The sequence below is a fragment of the Ovis aries genome, chromosome 1 (assembly GCF_016772045.2).
Source record: "Ovis aries strain OAR_USU_Benz2616 breed Rambouillet chromosome 1, ARS-UI_Ramb_v3.0, whole genome shotgun sequence".
In the NCBI taxonomy this organism is placed as follows: domain Eukaryota; kingdom Metazoa; phylum Chordata; class Mammalia; order Artiodactyla; family Bovidae; genus Ovis; species Ovis aries.
Genome location: NC_056054.1, coordinates 23,383,187 through 23,405,238, shown reverse-complemented (window position 1 = coordinate 23,405,238; position 22,052 = coordinate 23,383,187). Strand labels below are relative to the sequence as shown.

Below are 22,052 nucleotides of genomic sequence, written 5' to 3'. Positions count from 1 at the left end.
CCTTGCATTGATCACTAAGGAAGGCTTTCTTATCTCTCCTTGCAATTCTTTGGAACTCTGCGTTCAATTGGGTATATCTTTCCTTTTCTCCTTTGCCTTTAGCTTCTCTTCTTTCCTCAGCAATTTGTAAGGCCTTCTCAGACAACCATTCTGCCTTTTTGCATTTCTTTTTCTTGGTGATGGTCTTGATCAGTGTGATGAACCTTCGTCCATAACTCTTCAGGCACTCTGTGTATCAGATCTAATCCCTTGAATTTATTTGTCACGTCTACTGTATAATCATAAAGGATTTGATTTAGGTCATATCTGGATGGTCTAGTGGTTTTCCCTACTTTCTTCAATTTAAGTCTGAATTTGGCAATAAGGAGTTCACGATCTGAACTACAGTCAGCTCCCATCTTGTTTTTGCTAATTGTGTAGAGCTTCTCCATCTTTGGCTGCAAAGAATATGATCAGTCTGAATATAATCAGTCTGATGACCTTGCACCTAGCATCATATAATTTCTCCTTATTTTTCTATTCCTCCGTGTCTTTTTTGTATGTGTTTTAATTTTGTTTGATTCTCTTCTTGTAAGCATCTTCCATTATTGGGGATCAGTGTTATATATTCAATAACCAAATATGTAAAGGAACAAACAGAATATAGCATTTCAGAGAGATGCCCTAGTAGTCTTAAAAACTGGATGTCAAATTAAAGAGACTCATTAGTTCCTAGGCACAGAGGGTAGCAGAGCCTATGGCCAACTCAGATTCCTGTGCCATTCTTTTTTTTTTTTTTGCAGTATTTATTAAATAGCTTTATTGAGATATGATTGAAATAGAATCATAGGTATGATTGAAATAGAATCAAATTGAGGAAGCTACACATATTACAAATGTACGTACACCCATGAAACCATCACCACAATCAAGATAATAAAAATATCCACCACCAATTTAAAATTTCCTCATGCACCTTTTCTTTTTATTTTTTTTTTAATTTTACTTTATTTTACTTTACGATACTGTATTGGTTTTGCCGTACATCAACATGAATCTGCCATGGGTGTACATGAGTTCCCGATCCTGAACCCCCCTCCCACCTCCCTCTCCATACCATCTCTCTGGGTCATCCCAGTGCACCAGCCCCAAGCATCCTGTGTCCTGCATTGAACCTAGACTGGCGATTCATTTCTTACATGATATTATACATGTTTCAATGCCATTCTCCCAAATCATCCCACCCTCTCCCTCTCCCACAGAGTCCAAAAGACTGTTCTATACATCTGTGTCTCTTTTGCTGTCTCACATACTGGGTTTTCATTACCATCTTTCTAAATTCCATATATATGTGTTAGTGTACTGTATTGGTGTTTTTCTTTCTGGCTTACTTCACTCTGTATAATCAGCTCCAGTTTCATCCACCTCATTAGAACTGATTCAAATGTATTCTTTTTAATGGCTGAGTAATACTCCATTGTGTATATGTACCACAGCTTTCTTATCCATTCATCTGCTGATGGACATCTAGGTTGCTTCCATGTCCTGGCTATTATAAACAGTGTTGTGGTGAACATTGGGGTACATGTGTCTCTTTCAGTTCTGGTTTCCTTGGTGTGTATGTCCAACAGTGGGATTGCTGGGTCATAAGGCAGTTCTATTTCCAGTTTTTTAAGGAATCTCCACACTGTTCTCCATAGTGGCTGTAATAGTTTGCATTGCCACCAACAGTGTAAGAGGGTTCTCTTTTCTCTACACCCTTTCTAGCATTTATTGCTTGTAGACTTTAGGATCACAGACATTCTTACTGGTGTGAAATGGTACCTCATTGTGGTTTTGATTTGCATTTCTCTGATAATGAGTGATGTTGAGCGTCTTTTCATGTGTTTGTTAGCCATCTGTATGTCTTCTTTGGAGAAATGTCTATTTAGTTCTTTGACCCATTTTTTTTTATTGGGTCATTTATTTTTCTGGAATTGAGCTGCATAAGTTGCTTGTATATTTTTGAGATTAGTTGTTTGTCAGTTGCTTCATTTGCTATTATTTTCTCCCAATCTGAAGGCTGTCTTTTCACCTTGCTTATAGTTTCCTTTGTTGTGCAGAAGCTTTTAGTTTTAATTAGGTCCCATTTGTTTATTTTTGCTTTTATTTCCAGTATTCTGGGAGGTGGGTCATAGAGGATCCTACTGTGATTTATGTCGGAGAGTGTTTTGCCTATGTTCTCCTCTAGGAGTTTTATAATTTCTGGTCTTACATTTAGATCTTTAATCCATTTTGAGTTTATTTTTGTGTGTGGTGTTAGAGAGTGATCTAGTTTCATTCTTTTACAAGTGGTTGACCAGTTTTCCCAGCACCACTTGTTAAAGAGATTATCTTTAATCCATTGTATATTCTTGCCTCCTTTGTCAAAGATAAGTTGATTTGCCTCACTTTCTCAGTGAGAAGTAACTTACTTGTTTCTAATCTTTAAGGGCCATTTCAATTACCACCTCCTGAAGGAAGTCCTCCTGATAACACCTCAATTAAAACCAGTTGAATCAAATAGACATTAGAACTCAAAACAAGTTCTTAACCAAATGCCCCCCTGCCTCCATACGCTCACCTCACTCTCTTAGTTGCCTTATCAGTTTCTTTTTCCCCCTCTGAGCATCTATGCTCTTTTAGGCATGAATGGGATACAGACATCCCTTTTCTCCACTCTGTTGAAGGAGGCACATGAGCAAATAGAGCAGAACTACGTGGCAGATGACTCTGAGCAGCCCCCTCTCCCTCTATAGGCTCAGTGTACTTTTCTTTGAAATAAGGGAGTTGTGCCAAATGATTTCCAAATCCCCTTGCTCTGACATTCCAGGAAGCTGTGTTGTGGGGTAGCCTCACTCACACGGGATCATGGTGACCTTCAAAATAAAGAATAATCTGAAGGATCAGCTGAAGGCCAAAGAGGCTTATCTTTTAAACCCTGAAGTTTGATTTTTACAAAAGGAAAGTTGTAACCTAAAACATATAAAAAGAAAACTTACCAGATACGTAACTTTGTCTGATAATAAGCCAAAACATCACATCTGTAACAAACTTCCTCAGGTCCTAATCAGGTACAGTGAGAACACCCAACACAGAAAATACTCAACTCTAACCTTGGAGGAGAAAGCAGGAGGGAGGAGATGGAGGTAGGGGAGGTAAAGGTGGAATGAAAAATAAGACCAATATGTAAATAGCTGACTCTAGTTTGCATGGGTGTGCGTGTTCAGTCACCTCCAACTCTTTGCAACCCCATTGGCTATAGCCTGCCAGGCTACTCTGTCTGTGGGATTTTCCAGGCAAGAATACTGGGGTAGGTTGCCAAGATCCTACTCCAGGAGATCTTCCCAACCCAGGGGATCAATCGAACCTGTGTCTCCTCTGTCTCCTGCCCAACCCTAACTGTAACAAGAGACACAGTTAAATCAATGCTTAGATGCTATGGGCCCAGAGGGGCCCTGGGTGGGCCTCGGTCAGTCCTGCAGGCATCCTCTCCAGCCTTGAGCGGCACCATCACTGTGCCATGTCTGTTCTTCCAGGTTCCCACGTGGCCTTATGTTACTGGGGCAAAGGTAGGGAAGAAGCAGTCTGTCTTGGCCTGAAATCTTCTGACTCGCGGCTGGAACAGCCTTCCTCTCACTGTTTTCCTGATGCGTGGGTCTTTCCTCTAGAGCTGGGAGGGTGGAGTCTTCCAGCACAAGCCCCCATCTGACTTGCTGGGGTTTTAGAATGGGATATGTATCATTTATCTCCAGTAGGAATCAGGGTTTCATCTGTTTATCTAGCCCTCTTCTAAAACCTGGTCTAGCCTTCCACATATGATTTTTAAGACATATTTAAACAGAGTCCACTCTGCCAGGAAAGCTCAACTCTGTCCTTTCTGTTGTAGAGTTTAGCATATAATGGGAATGACATTGATCAAATATAAGTACAGGTAAATATAGAATTTCAAATTGTAAACACTGAAGGAAAACTACAGAACATCACACTTACGTTGAAGCTTCTCCCACCCTCCTGTGGGCAGAGGCTGTTCGGTGGTAGAGTATTGCCTACTCTCCAGAGTGCAAACTCTCCAGTATTGCCTACTGTACAGAGGTGCTCCTACTGCACCTCTGTATAGAAACTTGGGGATCACCAAAAGCATTTCTCATACCCCAGTGCTCTCACAGCTACCTGGGTATAATCTTCAGAGACCAACAGTATGGGTTCGAGTATACGTTTCTCCAATAGCAGCTGTGACCTTGAGCAGGTAATGTAACCTCTTGACCTTCAGCTTCTTCATTTATGTACATGGGTAACAATGCAGTGCTGGCCTCAGAAGGTGGTAAGGATCGGCACAGAGTAAATGCTCAGCAAATGGAGTCGCTCCAGCCTCTGCTGCCGCTAATCCTGCTTTCAGGGTGCCTCTGCACTTTCATATGCTCTTCTCCATTCCCACTTGCCCTGCTTTTGTGCAGGCTGCCAGAGGCTGAACTCAGATGCTCCTTTGAGCTGCCCTGGGGATGAAAGCCACTTGCGTGCCTGGCTTTTCCAATAACAGGAAGCTACAGAAGCAGAAACTACTCAGTGAAATATATTGAAGTAATCCCACTTGTGCAACCCTAGCTTTTGTCCGCTGCCCCACTCAGCTTCCCACTGAATTTAACCCCTACTCATGAGATTCTATTTCAGCCATGAGTGATGTTCGCTCTCTCCCCGAGTAAAAGGCTAATGTATTTTTTATTATCCTGATGGGAGTAGGTGCGCAAAAGGGCAGTGGAGACTCAGCCATTGCTCAGGTTCCTGTAGAAGGTAGTGGACTTGGTGGATGCTTACGAGAGGCATCCTGCCATCAGCCATTGGGTTGGTGAGGTTTGAGGAATACTTTGAACCCTGGTCACGTACCTTTCCACATGTTTTTCTTTGAAGCACTTACGATAACTGACATTAATTCATATTATATGATTATTTGCTTAATATGTCTGTCTTCTCCACCTCGCTATTAGCTATATATGTCTGTCTTCTCCACGTCACTGTTAGCTGTCTCTTTGAAGACAGAGGCTGTGTCTTTCTTGTCCTCTTGGCAGCAGTATGCCTGGTATAGAGTAGGTGCTTCATGGCCATTTATTAAATTAATGAATAAACAAATGAAGAGTCAAAGAGTGAAGTCCCAGTATGGTCAGGGAAGCTGTGCCACACATCACTTGTTCAGCATGAGGAGAAGTAGAAAGGGGACTGCATCGAGGGCAGAAGGCAGGGTCGGGGACAGGTGAGATGGTGGCATACAGAAGGGTCAGGCAAATAGACGGCCAGCGTCCCGCTTCAATGGGATGTGGGCCTGAGCTCCGTGCTTTAGACAGTGCTCTGCAGACTTTCATAATCCCTGCTCCTTTTCCTCAGAGAGGTGACTGGCTCTCCCCATGTCTTCCTCCTGCCACATTTTCTACATGTGAGACTGACCCATGTGATTAGGCCTATCTTTGTTGTCTGAAGTTTGGTTCTGGAAATAATAGGTAACTTTTTGTTTGTTCTCCAAATATGAAAAACTGTTTTTTCAAATGACACCTAGAGCTTGTGGATATTTGTCATCTGTCCTTGAAAGCTAAACTAAGAAATCTAGTATTTATGAGGAATGCAACCAGGATTATTAAATTATCCTAAGAAAGGATCGAATTTAACTTTAGAGTGATTAGTCCTGCAGTCAGTGTGCAGGCTAGACTGGAATAGGAGAGATCAGAAGTGGTCAGTTTAGGGAGAAGTGAGCACTACGTGAAATGCTTTACAGGGAGCAGGCTCTGCTTAGGGTAAGGCAGGGAGGGGGCCTGAGAGCCCTAGAAAATGACTCTGGCTGGGTGAAGGGGAGAATGGAATAGGAAGGGGATTACAAGGAAAAGAGGGTTCTGAGCCATGAAACCAAATGTGTGCCCATGCTCCTGTGACCTCCCCTTTCTGGAGAGTGTGGATTCCCCGGTCCTCCCCACATTGGCTGGTTTCTGGAGTGGCAGGAAAATGCACAGAGATTACTTGTGCTCTTATTTAAATTATCTCCAGCCTATGCCATGACAGACTGACTTTTCCCCCAAATAGCTATCCTGCACGAAATGCAAAAAGCAAAACAGAACACATAATCAGTGCCTATTCTCTTCCACCAAGCAGAACCCCACACATGAAGCCTGTTCCTGAGCTCCTGGAACACCATGTCCCCTTCTCATTCTGAGAAGTAATTGCAATGCAGTTCGTGACCAAAATGAAAAGTCCATTTTTAAACGTAGCCTCATAATTACCCATCCAGCTGAAAAAGGCCAGATACTCTGTGGTTTAATCCCTAGGTCCCCATGGCAGAAATAGGGTTTTGAGGAAAATTACGGGGCCAATGTGTGCACGTCTTTGGGGAGGGAAGGGGATAAAGCTAAAGACTTTTCCTGACAATCAGTTCAGTAGGACCTTCTCTCTAGCCAGCATCTTGGTAGCCGGTGACCAGCAGATGTTTAGTGAGTATCACGTACCGGTCAGGCACTGGGCTAGTCCTTGAGAGGAGCGCACTAGTGATGACACAGCCCTGCCCTCAGGGAGATCACACAGGGGAGAAGGTGGAGAAGTAAGCAGACCAGCAGAGGCATTGTGACGGTGCTTTCGTGGGAAAGCCCAGGGGGCTAAGGACAAGATCCAGCCCAGCCTTGGCAGGTCAATAAAGCCTTTACAGAAGAGTGGCGTGTGAGTGGAGAGCTGAACCAGTAGGGGTTAGCCAGGCAAAGGAGGTTGGGTACAAGACTGTTGTTCTGAAAAGAGAGAACAAAGGCCTAGAGGTGAGAGCATAGCAAATTTGGGGAACTGGAAGTGGCTTCTCATGGTCAGAGCTCGGAGTCTGATGGAATGGGAGACAGAAGGCAGGAGCTGGGCCATAGACACCCTCCAACAGCAACTAAAGGGTTAAACTTTATTCCGTAGTCGACCTGGTGAATTTTAAGGTGTGATTCCAGAGAGTTCACACCAGCTGCAGCAGCAATGTGCAAAACTCAATCAGGGAGACCAGTTAAGAGGCTGTTGTAAAAGGCTAAGGTACCAGATGATGAGAAGCCCAAAGCCTCAGCCTGAAGTTGGGCACAGCTGGAGCAGCCCTCAGAAATCCTAGCTTCCAACCTTTGTGCTTCCCACTCTACCTGTTGGCACCTCCAAGTCCCTAACCCCACGCCCCGCCCTCTGCCCCGAATGATTCTTCCTCTTTCTCTCAGCTTCTTTCCTGTTAAACTCTTGGAGCTTGGTCTATACTCTTTTTATGAATGGGATACCTAATTGACAGCTAGCTTAAGTAAACATGCCTAGATAGCACAGCTATAAGATGATAGAATCAAGATTCATAACATTTGTCTGTCTGATTTTGAGTTTGAAGCTCTTTCTACAAAATCTTTTGTGTAACTGCGATGAGAGGGGCTTCAGATATGAAGAAGAGTATCTTTCAGGTTGGTTATTGCCTGCTGCCTCCTGCGACAGAATAACCAAGTAGTTTTCCACTGTCTTACTAATACCACCTTTCCTGAAAAAAGTACTAGAAACAAAGTCACAGTAGTAAGAACTAAAATTATTTATAGCAATAAATATATGAGAGTCAATCCTAAGGAAATCAACCCTGAATATTAACTGGAAGGACTGATGCTTAAATCGAAGCTCTAGTACTTTGGCCACCTGATGCAAAGAGCCTACTCATTGGAAAAGACCCTGATGCTGGGAAAGATTGAGGGCAGAAGGAAAAGGGGATGACAGAGGATGAGATGGTTGGATGCATCACCGACTCAATGGGCATGAGTGTGAGCAAGCTCCGGGAGTTAGTGATGGGCAGAGAAGCCTGGCGTGCTGCAGTCCATGGGGTCTCAAAAAGTTGGAAATGACTGAGTGACTGAACAATGATATGTGACTTACATTCTTATAATTCAAAATAAAGACTCAGCCTGGGACAAAAAATAAGGGTGCACAAGATTAAAACGTGCTTCATTTGTTATATATAAATATGACCTTGTTAAATAGACACAAGCAAAGAAGATGACAAAAAAATACACCAAAATGATAATGGCGCTTCTCTTCCAGTGATGAGATTTCATTCTCTTTTACTTTCTGAATTTTCTGGAAATTTGGAAAATGACCAAAATAAGCATGTGTTGTTTTTATTATTGCAAATATTTTAAAGATAGATTCTTCAATGTAGGACAACAATAGTTTCTATTGAGAATAATTGAATCCACAAAAGATCCACAGTGTTTGGCTGAGGTCTCCAGTTGACCAATCTTTCAGTACTTTTTACCCTGGGAGCTGTCAACTGTGACCAGAGATGAAGGGACACTGTATTGGCAAAACAGCTCCCACTGGATCCCTTGGGGAATGTGGATGATTCCTGGAGTACACATGCTGTGTGTGCTCCTCTAGCAGCCACTGTGGATGCCCCTGCCATTGTTGGTCCCACCAAATTTAGAGATCATTCCTGTAGACTTTGGGACCTTCAGTTCGCACGGTCTCTTTGGAGTCATGACTGGTGTCATCTGCCACACACTGGTTGAACACAGAAGTGGGTTTCTTCTGAATGTTTTAGAGGCACTACTCTTACCAAGAAAGGCTGGATGCAGGGTCATAGTCAGGAGTCTGCACAGCACCACTGATCCAACCCTGGCATACCCACACTCCTCCAGGAGTCCGTGGAATACCATCCAGACACACCTGGGCACATTGCCCTCAGTGTATGTGTAGAATTCCTTTGTCTGAGGAGGAACGTCCCCCTACCCTCCTCACACACATACATACACAGAGTACCACTAGCGTATGAAGGGCCTGCCTTCCTGGAACGGTAGCTTATGGTTAGCTAGTGGTTCAGCTGCACAGCCCTCAGCCAGCAGGCCCTGTCAGTCTACCAAACCTGCTGTCTAGCTAGCTATGTTTCTCCAGCTAATATTGCATTTTCTACCATCCAGACAGGTAGGTAATGTATCATCTCCATGTAAAAGGTCCTTGTGTCTCTCAGTTGGTAACTAATTAACATAATTTGGTGATTCTTTATTCTACCATGCTCCCCTCTTATATAATTAATTTATATTATTGGTGAAATTTCACAAGTCAGTTGTCTATTTTAATAAATGCCAGTTTCCTTTGGTGAACCTAAATACTAGGCACACTTTTATGATTAAAATTTCCTCTTCCATTGTATTCCTTTCATTTTTGAAAGACTTTGAGGAAATTATTTGGATATTTTAGTATCTTAGGTTAAAACTGTTGCGCGGTGATTCCTGAACATATACTTTTGTTTTTGTTTGCATATAGGACATGCAGACTACAATCTTGTCTAAAGAGCTACCTGTTAAGACAGTAGTCTACGCTTACCTTCTTGGGCCACTAGGCGGTGCACACGTGTCTGTGAGCTGTAGGTTAAAGGGGCTCGTCACCAGGCTAGATTCAATTCATCACCCCTGGAGGGGCGCAGACAGAAGAAGCTGTAGGGGTCTAGGAGAAACAGTGATCCTGCGCATGGGAGTAAAGGAAGGAAGGTTTCCAGGGGAGGTGGATAGATAATAATATGGCTGCAGAGATGGTGGGAGAAAAATCATAAAGGTGGGAAACCCCAAAGCCACGACAGAGGGAAAGTCCTTTACAGGAAAGGGCATGCTTCCTTTCCATGCTGACACATCTCTCAGGAGGGTTGTAGAGGGAATAATGGAATAGTTGAATCACTTGAACTAGAGGACATCAAGCATTCCTTTCAGCCTTTCTGCTGGGCACTGGAAATATACAGATGAAATGACATAGTCTTGTCTTCAAACAAGGACCTCATGAGAGAAACAGAGAAGGAAACCAGTAATTATGACAGGGCATGATACAAAAGGGAGGTTTTACAAGATACATCGAAGGAATACAGTGTGAAATCTTCTGTTCTGAGTAAAGGAGAGGAAGGGGTTAGGTTGGGAGTTGACGTGCAAAGAAGACCTCATGGTGGTCTTGAGACATGAGGAGGGAGCTCCGTGAAGATCTCAAGAGATTAGTTTGGAGAGACTAGGACGAGCAAAGGCACGGGGGTTTGAAAGGATGATGTGGATTCCAGGAATGGTTCAGCTGAGTTTAGCATGCTCACTGAGGGCTACTGTGTAATAGCTGTTCCGGGCCCTTAAGATTTCCCTCAGCTTGTGAGGGACACGTACAGGCACTGAAGTGGCAGCGTGTGAAGGCAGCCTAAAATCTGTTCTCCTTTAAATCCTATCATTTGAGCCCCCAGGGTCCTGGCTACAGGAATTCCCAGAGAACTCTCTATACCAGGAGAGGGAGCCCGCAAGCACAGTGCCTATTTGCTTTTTGCTCAGAGTCCCTGCCAGTGTTTCAGCCTCACTCATTCGTTTTAAGGTGTGAAGTTTAGGACCAGAGACACGCAGTAAGTTAGGCAAGACCACAGAGAGGAGTTAGGACGCGAGGCCAGGTCTATTTCTGCTCCTCTCAGGTTTTCTTCCCTTTTTCTCTGCTGGACCCCGGATACTGAATCACCATTTAGAGATGAGGATTAGACACTTTCCATATAAACAGATCTCTTTCACTAAGGGTGGTTGTTGTAAAACCAAGCTTATGGAAAAATGGAAGGACACATTGTATTCTTTCCTCATGTATGAGGGAAGGGCCAAGCCTACAGGCTGGCCTTGGCAAAGGCAGCTTGCGCCGATCGTACTACTAGCCTGGTTTCGTGTTTGGGAAAGAAGGCAGTCTGGCTCCAGCATTCCTTCCAGCTCTCATGTGTGGGTGTGTGTTTCATTTCAGCACGAGGATATGTGCTCACAATATAGGTCAGTGACATCTTGGAGTTGCATTGTTTGCTTGAAAATGTCAACTGGAATGAGTTATGAGCTGGCAGGAAAACAGGGATGTGTGATTGAGAAGACTCTGAAAGGATACAGACCTGCTTTTAGGGCCCTGAGAAATCATTAAAGCAAGGGGTAGAGAGACCTTAAAGAGGTTCTGACCAGGAGAGATGAAATGTAAATGGAAGAGTAGGGGACCACAAGGGCCAGGAGACTTCAGACCATCCTTATAAGGCAAGGATGAAAGAACTGGGAATATTTAACCAGGAGAGAAGATGACACAGATCTTCTTCAGATCTCCAAACTTGTCACAGGCCAAAGCAACAATGATTTTATAAGGAAACAGCTTTTAACCCTGCTCAAAATGGGGCAGTTTAGGGGTACAGGTTCAATCCCTGGTCAAGGAGGGCGAACATCTCATGCGCTATGGCCGAAAGAAATTTTTTTTTAAATTTAATTGTTAAGAAATGAGTTCCCTATCAGGAAAGGGGAGAAAACAGAAGCTGTTTATACAACTGGTGGGGACATTGTAGAGAAAATTCCGATCCTAGGGGCAGGTCAGACTAGATGACCTTCGAGCTCTGGTATCAATAATTCTATGAAAAGGACGAGGCAGCTTTTATAAACCAAGGGTCATGGGATCTATAATAATAACAAAGCCTCAATAAAAAAATAGCTCTTTTTATTAAGCATCTATTAATTGGCAGGCATCATGCTGAGTGATTTACCATGTGCATTGTCTTGCTTTGAACCATCAAGCCAGGATTAGAACTGACTGAATTCCAGCTCTCTCATTTAACGAAGATGTGGTCTCAGGCAGATCATTTCTCCTATCTGAATGCTTGTCCCTCTGCTGCACAGTACGAGCCCCGCAGGTTTGCCAAGAGTGTGAGAAGAAATGACACATCAAAGTGCCTGGTCTCGTGCCTGGTCCTTCGCCAGGCCTATGTTTGGTACTCAAAAAGTGTTGCTGCTTTCTCCTTTCTGCTGAAGCCGAATTGCAAGGAGCCATTCTAGGGGAGAGGCAAGATAAAGAGGGAAATGCAGGTGTGGTGAAATACGCCAAGGGACCCACTGGATGAAATACCAGATAATCAGAAGCTTCTGCAGTGTGCATCCTGAAGCAATGGTTCTCAAAGTGAAGTTTGTTAAAACCCGTTTTTAAGAAAAAAAAATACATATTAATGAAAACTGCTATTAATGGAAAATCAAGTGTAGGAAAGAGTCAGAGGTTGACAGAGGCTTAAGGAATCCTGACTTAAGTCTTACAATGTGGAGATTCCTTAAAACCCTGGAACTAGAACTGCCATACGACCCAGCAATCCCACTGCTGGGCATACACACCGAGAAAACCAGAATTGAAAGAGACACGTGTACCCCAGTGTTCCTCGCAGCACTGTTTACAATAGCTAGGACATGGAAGCAACCTAGATGTCCATTGGCAGATGAATGGATAAGAAAGCTGTGATACATATACACAAGGGAATATTACTCAGTTGTTAAAAAGAATGCATTTGAATCAGTTTTAATGAGGTGGATGAAACGGGAGTCTGTTATACAGAGTGAAGTAAGTCAGAAAGAAAAACACCGATACAGTATATTAACGCATATATATGGAATTTAGAAAGATGGTAACAATGGCCCTATATGCAAGACACCAAAAGAGACACAGATGTAAAGAACAGACTTTTGGACTCTGTGGGAGAGGGAGAGGGTGGGATGATTTGAGAAAACAACACTGAAACATGTATATTATCATATGCAAAATAGATCACCAGTCCAGGTTCGATGCATGAGACAGGGCACTCAGGGCCGGTGCACTGGGACGACCCTGAGGGATGGGATGGGGAGGGAGGTGGGAGGGGGGTTCAGGATGGAGGATATGTATACACCCATGGCTGATCCATGTCAGTGTATGGCAAAAACCACTACAATGGTATAAAGTAATTAGCCTCCATTAAATAAATTAATTTAAAAAAACAAGTCTTTAAGAGAGTTACTTACCGCTGCCCCATCCTCAGCCTCCAATGCCTTCTTCTCCACCCCCAGGTTCCCATGACATCTAGTTCAGGACTTAGCTTCCCCATAGGTGTGGTGTGATGCAGGGGCGGGGCGGCGGGGTGGAGGGGGGGTGGTAAGCCTACTGAGATATTGATCACTTCAGCCCTTAGGGTCAGGGCCAGTTGCCTCCAAACATGAGCGGCTTCATCTAGTGCCTGGTGTACCTGACAGATATTATTTTCTATGAATGTTGCATGGCACAAGGAGATGAGGATTCAGTTAGAGAAGGAATGGTTTCATCATCAGTAATGGAAACTGTCATAGCATTGTTGAGCAGAGTTAATAAATAAACCAACCCTTGGGAGTATCATGGTTAGAAAGGAGGCTGACAGTGACTAAGGACAAGGCAAAGAGGGTTGCCAGGGTATCAGCCACTTAACCAGGATAGCCAGTGTACGCAGGGAGAAATCTAAGGCTGCCTGGTCCAGAGGGATGAGCCTTGGCTGGGAGTCTGGAAAGAGACTTTCTTTGTGGCTATAGGTAAGCCACATTCCTCTCAGGGCATCATTTTCCCTTAGTATAGGTGAATTTGACAGCTCTGACCAGAAAGGCCATCCATCCCTCCTGGTCTCTAGCGTGCAAGGCCTCTCTGTGGAACCACGAGACCATCACCTTCTCCACAGCGTGCCCTGCTCTGCATGTCTGAACATCCCCCTTGCATGTCCACCCTGACCCCTAAGCAACAAGTTTGACTCTGGCTTAAATCAGTTCTCTCACAATGTGTTTTCCTTTGCAGCAACAGCGGCAGCTCGACCTCCTGACGATAACCAGCCCCGGTGAGTAGATGTGGCCCTTCTGCTTTGCCTTTTCCCTTGTTTCCCAGAGCAACGCCCGGTTGCTTATCCCAATGCAATTTGTGTCCTCTTCCTTTGGCTCCCTGATTCAACAGCAGAATTCCTGCATCAGGGATGATCCTTCTCCCCCTGTCCTCTACCCCCACAGGCAGTTTCTTTTCTCTTCCCCACCTCTGTGCTGCCTTCTCTTGACTCTGCATATGGCAGGGTGATACTATGATGTTGCTGATTATTCCAGGGCCAAGTTCTCCCCAGATCCCTCAGTGGATCCAAATGTTAAGGGAGTGTTCTAGTCTCCTGAGAAATGTTAAAATCATGGTGAATGGGGAAGCTGCCTTGTAAATGGCATGAAATGAAGGGAAGACCGCTCATGGAGAAAAGCCAGCCTGGGCAAGTGATCAGGTTTTGTCTCCGGTGACTTTCGTCACTCACCTTTAGGGAGGACAAGTCCCCCCAAAAAGCTGTGGCCCTTGGATTAAAAAGTTCTTTCTTCCCCCAAGACTGGTATCTAGCCTGGAGAGAAGGTGAGCGTTTAGTCTATCAGAAGTTATTTTATTTTGATTTGGGAACTTGAAGCAAAACTGGCCAACAAGAGATGCTGTTCTCTCTTGGAATCCAAAGGGACGATGGTGCCAGCAATGAACATTCAAGAGTGGGTGTGGTGGTTCGTCTTTATCCATTGGTAATATTCAAAATATTTAACAGCCCTGGTGACTCCCTCCTGTGCTGGGCATTAACACTTTGGTTACTGGACTGGGAGATGGTGTTCTGGGAAAAATACTGGTATGACAGCGTGATCACATGGGTTGTTGGCGGGGGAGGGGTGCTCTAGGAGTGGCTAATTGCCAACAAATATGGAAATATTTCAGTATTTATTAACCTACATAGCTGTGCCATGTCATCCCTGCCTTACACCCAGCCTGTTACTGTATCCAGGGCCAGTTGGCTCACTTACAAGGAGACTGAGAAATTGCCTTTTGCAGGTAGTATCTCAGCACAGAGGCTGGTTATCTATCTATGTAACTGAGGTGTAAAACAATGATTACAAATGTAAGTTGGATCTACCCAGTTCAGGTGACCCTGTTATAGTCCTCCTAATAGAGCTCCTTGAACTTGAGACTTTAGAAGAACAAAGATGAACTGGTTTGAAAATGTACAATGTAACCCATAGAATGAACTGTGTCTAGCATGTATATAATTATAGAAATTCCAAGTCATGAGCTAACCTAACTAAAATGGCTGTTGGGTGACACACCGATCCTTTCCCACTGAGGCGTTGGTAAGGGATTGTCTTTGTCTGGTCTGGTTAGTTGCTCTCCTTCGTGATTGTGTTTTGTTCTGCCCCACGCATGCTGACCTAGTTTGCCTGCTTTCACATCCCAGTCCCATCTGGTCACAGCTTGATAAGATGCTGACATGTGAGTTGGAGAGGGTTCCTGATCTGTCTTCAGTTGCTTGAGAAGGAAACTTTTAGACTCTTGTTAACTGCATTTCTTCTGCGCTAGCTCTTTCTGTTCTTAATTGCTATGGCACAAACTCCAGCAGAATAGCTGTGACTCTCGGTGCACTCCTTTTGGGCAAACTGTTAAACATCGCCTGAGTTTGTAATGGTTTACAATGTTCCCTACTTTTAGGTGAGAAAAGATTATTTTCTGGGTCAAATCTTCTCAAAAGGCGTATTGTGTCACGCAAGTGTACAGTACTGCAACAGGCTACGTGTGTGTGGTATTGTAAGATATGCACTTGTGCGATACCGATCCACACATCCCAGGAGTACAGATAGGTCACGGGGACACTGAGCCCCCAGGGTAGTAGCCTCTACGCCAGTGTGCCTGACAAATATTGTCCATGTGTATCATGCCTCAGAAAGGTTAGGGAGGATTACTAGACCATGTGTTATCTAGACAGCTCTAGTCCATGTCAAAATCACTACTGTAACTATCTCTCACTTTCCAAGTCACCCCCTCTCCCCACTGCACCAGGAGCTAGCACGGGGCATGCCACCTCTCTGGGAGCTCCAGTGGGAGGTGCTAGCTTGTTTGCGCTCCTCACCAGACCATTCTCAACACAGAACTGCAGTCTGATGCTGCCGCTTGTCATCAACTAGCAGCCTTCAGAAATACTGGCTGGCAATTTGGAAGACTTGAAAATTTGTGTTATCTTCTTTAAACTATTTCATTTATTGTGAATAATTGTGAATATACAGAAAAGAGTAGAGATAAAAGGAAGAGTCATTTACTGCCCTCCCCCACCAGACACCTTGGTTTTATCATATCAATGTTGTACCATCTCTGCTACACAGTTCCCTATTTTAAAAAATATAGATCTAGTTGAGACTTCCCTGCACTCCTCACTGATTGCATGTCTCCCCCTTCACCCAATAGGTAACCACCGTAATAAATGCAATGTATAACTGGTATAACTGGCATTGTTTTACAAATTCCTATAAATGATGTCACACTATAAATGTCATTCTGTACTTTTTCCTCTTCTTATATTGTAAAGATTAATTCACATAGATACATGTGGCTCTGGTTCAATTGTTTTTAACTGCTATATAGAATTTCACTTATAATTCTATCACAATTTCTTTTTTTCATTTTATTGATCATGATTTAGATTATTTCCATTTTTTTGCAATTTTAAACAATGCTACTAGGGCCATTTATTCATAAAAATGAGAATTTATCTTGAGCATATAACTTGGAGAGGAATTACTGATTATATTCATCTTCAAATTTACTATATAGTGGCCAGTTTTTTTCTAAAATAGTTGAACAAATTTATACTTCAAGCTATAACAACAGCAAAGTACAATAGTTCCCATTTCTCTGAATCCTCCACACTTGAAATCATCAAACTTATAAATTTTTACTGGTTGTCATGATAAATGTGAAATGCTATGCCATTGATTTTATTTGTTTTAATTGTTTATCTGTTTATTTGACTGCTCTGGGTCTTAGTTGGGGCACACAGAATCTTTGTTGCATCATGTAGGATCTTTCCTTGCGGTGCTCGGACCCTCTCCTTGCCGTGCTTAGGCTTATTTGCTCTGAAGCTTGTGGGATCTTAGTTCCCCAGCCACTTCTCCTGCATTGTAAGGCAGATTCTTGACCATTGGACCAAAAAGGAAGTCCACCACCGTTTTTATAATATGTGTTTCCCTGATTACTGGTGGGATTGAATGCCTTTTCATATGTTTATTAGCCACTTTGGTTTCTTCTGTGAACTGACTTTTCATATCATTTGTCCGTTTCCTGCTGGGTTCCTACTTTTCACTGATTTTTAATTCTTTATTAGTTTGCATATTGATACTTTGTTGCTTAATATGCATTGGAAATATCTTCTTTAAGATGATGGCTTGTGTTTTCTGATTTATGGAAGTTTCTTTTTTTAATTTTAGCATAGTTGAATATGTGAATACTGCCTTATGAGCTTTGCTTTTGTGACTTATTTAAGAAATCCTTCCCTACCTGAATATCATATTCTCCTGTATTCTAAAGTTGTCAAGTTTTATATCACATGTGGATATTTATCTCATTTACATGACTGAACATTGTGTATGATATGAGTTAGGGATTTAATTTCTTATTTACATATGGATAACCCATCATCTCAATACCATGTAATAACTAGTTCATCCTTTCTCCCACTTATTAGCAGTTACACATCTGTCAAATATCAGTTTTCCTATATAGAGAATCTGTTTCTGAGCTTTCTGTACCATACTATTTGTCTATCACTGTTAATCTGCATTAACCCCATGTCTTGCTTACAATAAATCTTAATTTTAATATTGTCTCATAGTTGGTAGGGAGATATCATTTACTTTGTCCCATTTATGTTTATCATTTGAAAATACAATTATCTTTTCTTATTAATAAAATCTAATAATCCATGCCTTATGACAGGTGAATTTAATCTGTTTACATTTATTATAAGTACAAATATATTTGAACATATTTCTACTGCCATATTTGTGCTTTCTGTTTATCATTTATTTTCTTTTTTCTTTTGCCTTGACTTAATTTGGACTGAAGGTGAAAGTGAAAAATGTTAGTTTATCAGTCATGTCTGTCTATTTGCAGTCCCATGGACTGTAGGCTGCCAGGGTTTTCTGCTCATTAAATACTTCAGAAGTAGGTTGGCATTTTCTTCTCCAGGACATCTTCCCAACCCAGGGATCAAACCGGGGTCTCCTGCATTGCAGGCAGATTCTTTACCATCTGAACTACCAGAATACATTATGTTTTATATATTACTATCTTTTACCCCATCTCTAGATTTTAATGCTACAGATTTTGTTTCTAACTTTAACTGTTTACTTTTTGGAAATATACTTGACTATCCTTTTTTTTTTTTACAAAGTCTGAAGTTATTCAAAATATCTGAAGTCATTCTTTCAGCCACAGAAAGAGCTTTAGCATGCTTTAGTTCAGTTCATTTCAGTTGCTCAGTCGTGTCCAACTCTTTGCAACCCGATGAATCTCAGCACACCAGGCCTCCCTGTCCATCACCAACTCCCAGAGTTCACTCGGACTCTTGTACATCGAGTCAGTGATGCCATCCAGCCATCTCATCCTCTGTCGTCCCCTTCCACTCCTGCCCCCAGTCCCTCCCAGCATCAAAGTCTTTTCCAATGAGTCAACTCTTCGCATGAGGTGGCCAAAGTACTGGAGCTTCAGCTTTAGCATCATTCCTTCCAAAGAAATCCCAGGGCTGATCTCCTTCAGAATGGACTGGTTGGATCTCCTTGCAGTCCAAGGGACTCTCAAGAGTCTTCTCCAACACCACAGTTCAAAAGTATCAATTCTTCAGCGCTCAGCTTTCCTCACAATCCAACACTCACATCCATGCATGACCACTGGTAAAACGATAGCCTTGACTAGACAGACCTTTGTTGGCAAAGTAATGTCTCTGCTTTTCAATATGCTATCTAGGTTGGTCATAATTTTCCTTCCAAGGAATAAGCATCTTTTAATTTCATGGTTGCAGTCACCATGTGCAGTGATTTTGGAGCCCCCAAAATAAAGTCTGACACTGTTTCCACTTTTTCCCCATCTATTTCTCATGAAGTGATGGAACCAGATGCCATGATCTTCGTTTTCTGAATGTTGAACTTTAAGCCAACTTTTTCACTCTCCTCTTTCACTTTTATCAAGAGGCTTTTAGTTCCTCTTCACTTTCTGCCATAAGGGTGGTATCATCTGCATATCTGAGGTGATTGATATTTCTCCCAGCAACCATGATTCCAGCTTGTGCTTCTTCCAGCCCAGCGTTTCTCATGATGTACTCTGCAGAGAAGTTAAATAAGCAGGGTGACAATATACAGCCTTGACGTACTCCTCTTCCTATTTGGGACCAGTCTGTTGTTCCATGTCCAGTTCTAACTGTTGCTTCCTGACCTGCATACAGATTTCTCAAGAGGCAGGTCAGGTGCTCTGGTATTCCCATCTCTTTCAGAATTTTCCACAGCTTATTGTGATCCACACAGTCAAAGGCTTTGGCATAGTCGATAAAGCAGAGATAGATGTTTTCTGGAACTCTTTTGCTTTTTCAATCATCTAGTGGATGTTGGTAATTTGATCTCTGGTTCCTCTGCCTTTTCTAAAACCAGCTTGAACATCTGGAAGTTTACGATTCACATACTGCTGAAGCCTGGCTTGGAGAATTTTGAGCATTCCTTTACTAGCGTGTGAGATGAATGCAATTGTGCGGTAGTTTGAGCATTTTTTGGCATTGTCTTTCTTTGGGATTGGAATGAGTACTGTCCTTTTCCAGTCCTGTGCCCACTGCTGAGTTTTCCAAATGTGCTGACATATTGAGTGCAGCACTTTCACAGCATCATCTTTCAGGATTTGAAATAGCTCAACTGGAATTCCATTGCCTCCACTAACACGCTTTAACTCCCTATTAAATACAGCCCTGTCACCACCTAATTAGTATTGTTTAGACTTTTAAGTTAAACTTTTTCTAAAAAGAAAAGCAATGATGATGATGATGATGACCCATTTGACTTTTCCTACACAGCTTATATGGAAAAGGAAATGGCAACCCACTCCAGTATTCTTGCCTGGAGAATCCCATGGAAGGAGGAGCCTGGTAGGCTGCAGTCCATAGCGTTGCAAAGAGTCGGACATGACTGAGAGACTTCACTCACTCACTCACTCACACAGCTTATACATTTTTGTGTTCTCCTATTAATTACATCTCAAGATTTTCCTGTTACCTTACTAAAGTGGATCCTTTAATAGCTATTTTAGTGAGAGTCCATGGGAAGCTATCTTAATCTGTATTTGCCCTTATTTTGACTTCTTTTTGGAATGATAGTTTGGCTAGGTATAAATTCTAGCTTGAGGAGGATTTCCCTTTGTACTTTGAGGATTTTTTTTCTTTTTTCCCTGACATCCATAGTTGCTAGTGAGAAGTCTGCCATTATTTGTTTGCAGTGACTTATCTTTTCTTGGGTAGGCTTAAAGATTTTTCCTTTTGATCTTCATGCTCTGCTTTTTCATTTTAATAAGTCTAGATGTGAATCTATTTCTATTTACCCTTCTTGGTACTCTGAGTACACTTTCTGCTTGAGAATCAATGTTTTTCTTTAATTTTGAGAAATTATCAGCAAATTACCTCTTCAAATGCTGCTTTCCCTTCATTCCTCTTCTTTAATAATTTCTATTAGATGAATGATGGATATTCTCAAGTTGCCCTCCATGGTTCTTTACTGACTTTTCTTAATTTTTTATAATTTTATTTTAATGCACTGATTCTGAGTTACCCAAAAGTAACTTGAATTCATATTAACTTTTTGACCATATCTAGTCTAGATTTTTTCCTGTCTTTTTCAATATTTCAATGACTATCTATTCTTAATTTTGAGATTTCTAATTTTGTTCATATCCACCTGCTCTCATTTTATTTCTGCCTATTCTGTTTCATAATTTCTTATTCTGTCTTCATTTGTTTCTTCAAACATCCTCAATATGCTTATTTTAAAAGCTGTGACTCTTTTATAAAATAAGTTTCATCTGGAGTGAATTCAAGTTATAACTGTTGATTTTGTCTAGTATCGCTTTTAGCATTTAATTTCTTCATGCATTTTGAAATTTTAATTTGTAATATCACTTTGGGAAGGAAGTTTTCTGTTACTCTTTGTCCGCATCCCTGACCCCCCTCCCCCAAAAAATAAATCTCCCACTATGCCCACATATCCCTATATGTTGGTTTTTGCAGTTGACTCTATCCATAATTTCAGTATAGAACCTTACAGATATTGGGGATATGTCATATCCAGTGACAAAAAGTCAGCAGGATAGCTTGGCATTGCTTCTGATCGCTATGTCTATATCCCTCATTTCTCTAGGCCTATACAGTACATAGAAGCTATCTCCCAGAAAATTCTGCACCAGGCTTTCATTTTTCTAGGCTCCTTCCATAGCTGGGAAGCCCCACCCTTGGTCCTTGTTCTAAGCAGAAGCGGCATCTTGTCTCTGGTCCTCATCTCCTATAGAACACTTTAATGAATCTCACAAGAGTCCAAATTTCAGCAGCTACTGCCTGCTTCTAGATCCAGATCTCAATAAGCAAGTAGCCTCAAGAGCATGTATAGCATTTTGCATTTGTGCTTTTCAGTTTCATGGAGATATGTCTCTTGCAATGGAGCCCAACTATATATTTTCATTTCTTTTTTCATGTATTATTCAAAATTACCATTTAATGGGAATGAATGGGTTTACTGAAGCATGAACTTATTTACCCATCTGGCCTAGAAGACCAACTATAGTTTTCTCCTTACTTTTTGAAGGTTTATTCTATTATAACCTCTTCAGTTGAAGGGAGGCAATATGAGCAAATATTTTTCTCCTATCCAGGTGAAATTTTTACCACCAGATTGATAAAAGAGACTGCTACTTTTTGCATGTATATATACAAATATGTATGTAGTTTTTAAAATTTATAATGATCAATATAAAGTGTTATATTTGAATATAATGTGAACATTTTTCAATGTTATTAAATCTTCTCAAAGAGGGACTTTTATATAGCTGAAACACATTCTATTTTAAATTTATCTCTTGTTGTATATTGGTTTGGCATAGTCTCTAAGTCATGTCCCACTCCTTTGCAACCCCAAGGACTACAGCCTACCAGGCTCCTCTGCTTGTGGGATTTTCCCAGGCAAGAATGCTCAAGTGGGTTGCCATTGCCTTCTAAAATTATTGCATATTAAATTATCCCTGATGATTTAGTTATAAATAACACCACAGTGAACATTCTTGTATAAATATGTTTGTGTGCATTTTTAATTGTTTCTTTAGAAAAAATTCCTAGAATGAGAATTGCTAAGAAAAGGTATAATAGTTTACTAGTCATGACAGTCTATATTACATTGAAGTAACAA

General features: G+C 41.9%; 1 protein-coding gene across 2 annotated transcripts in view; it reads left to right on the top strand.

The window, feature by feature from the left end:
• Positions 1-22,052, top strand: part of AGBL4 (AGBL carboxypeptidase 4) — a 1,492,749-nt gene that overhangs the window by 1,110,238 nt on the left and 360,459 nt on the right. For both annotated transcript variants that reach the window (XM_060408815.1, XM_060408814.1), the window contains exon 6: positions 13,594-13,633. In XM_060408815.1, the coding sequence (XP_060264798.1) occupies positions 13,594-13,633 (40 nt within the window). The remainder of the gene's footprint in view (positions 1-13,593; positions 13,634-22,052) is intronic.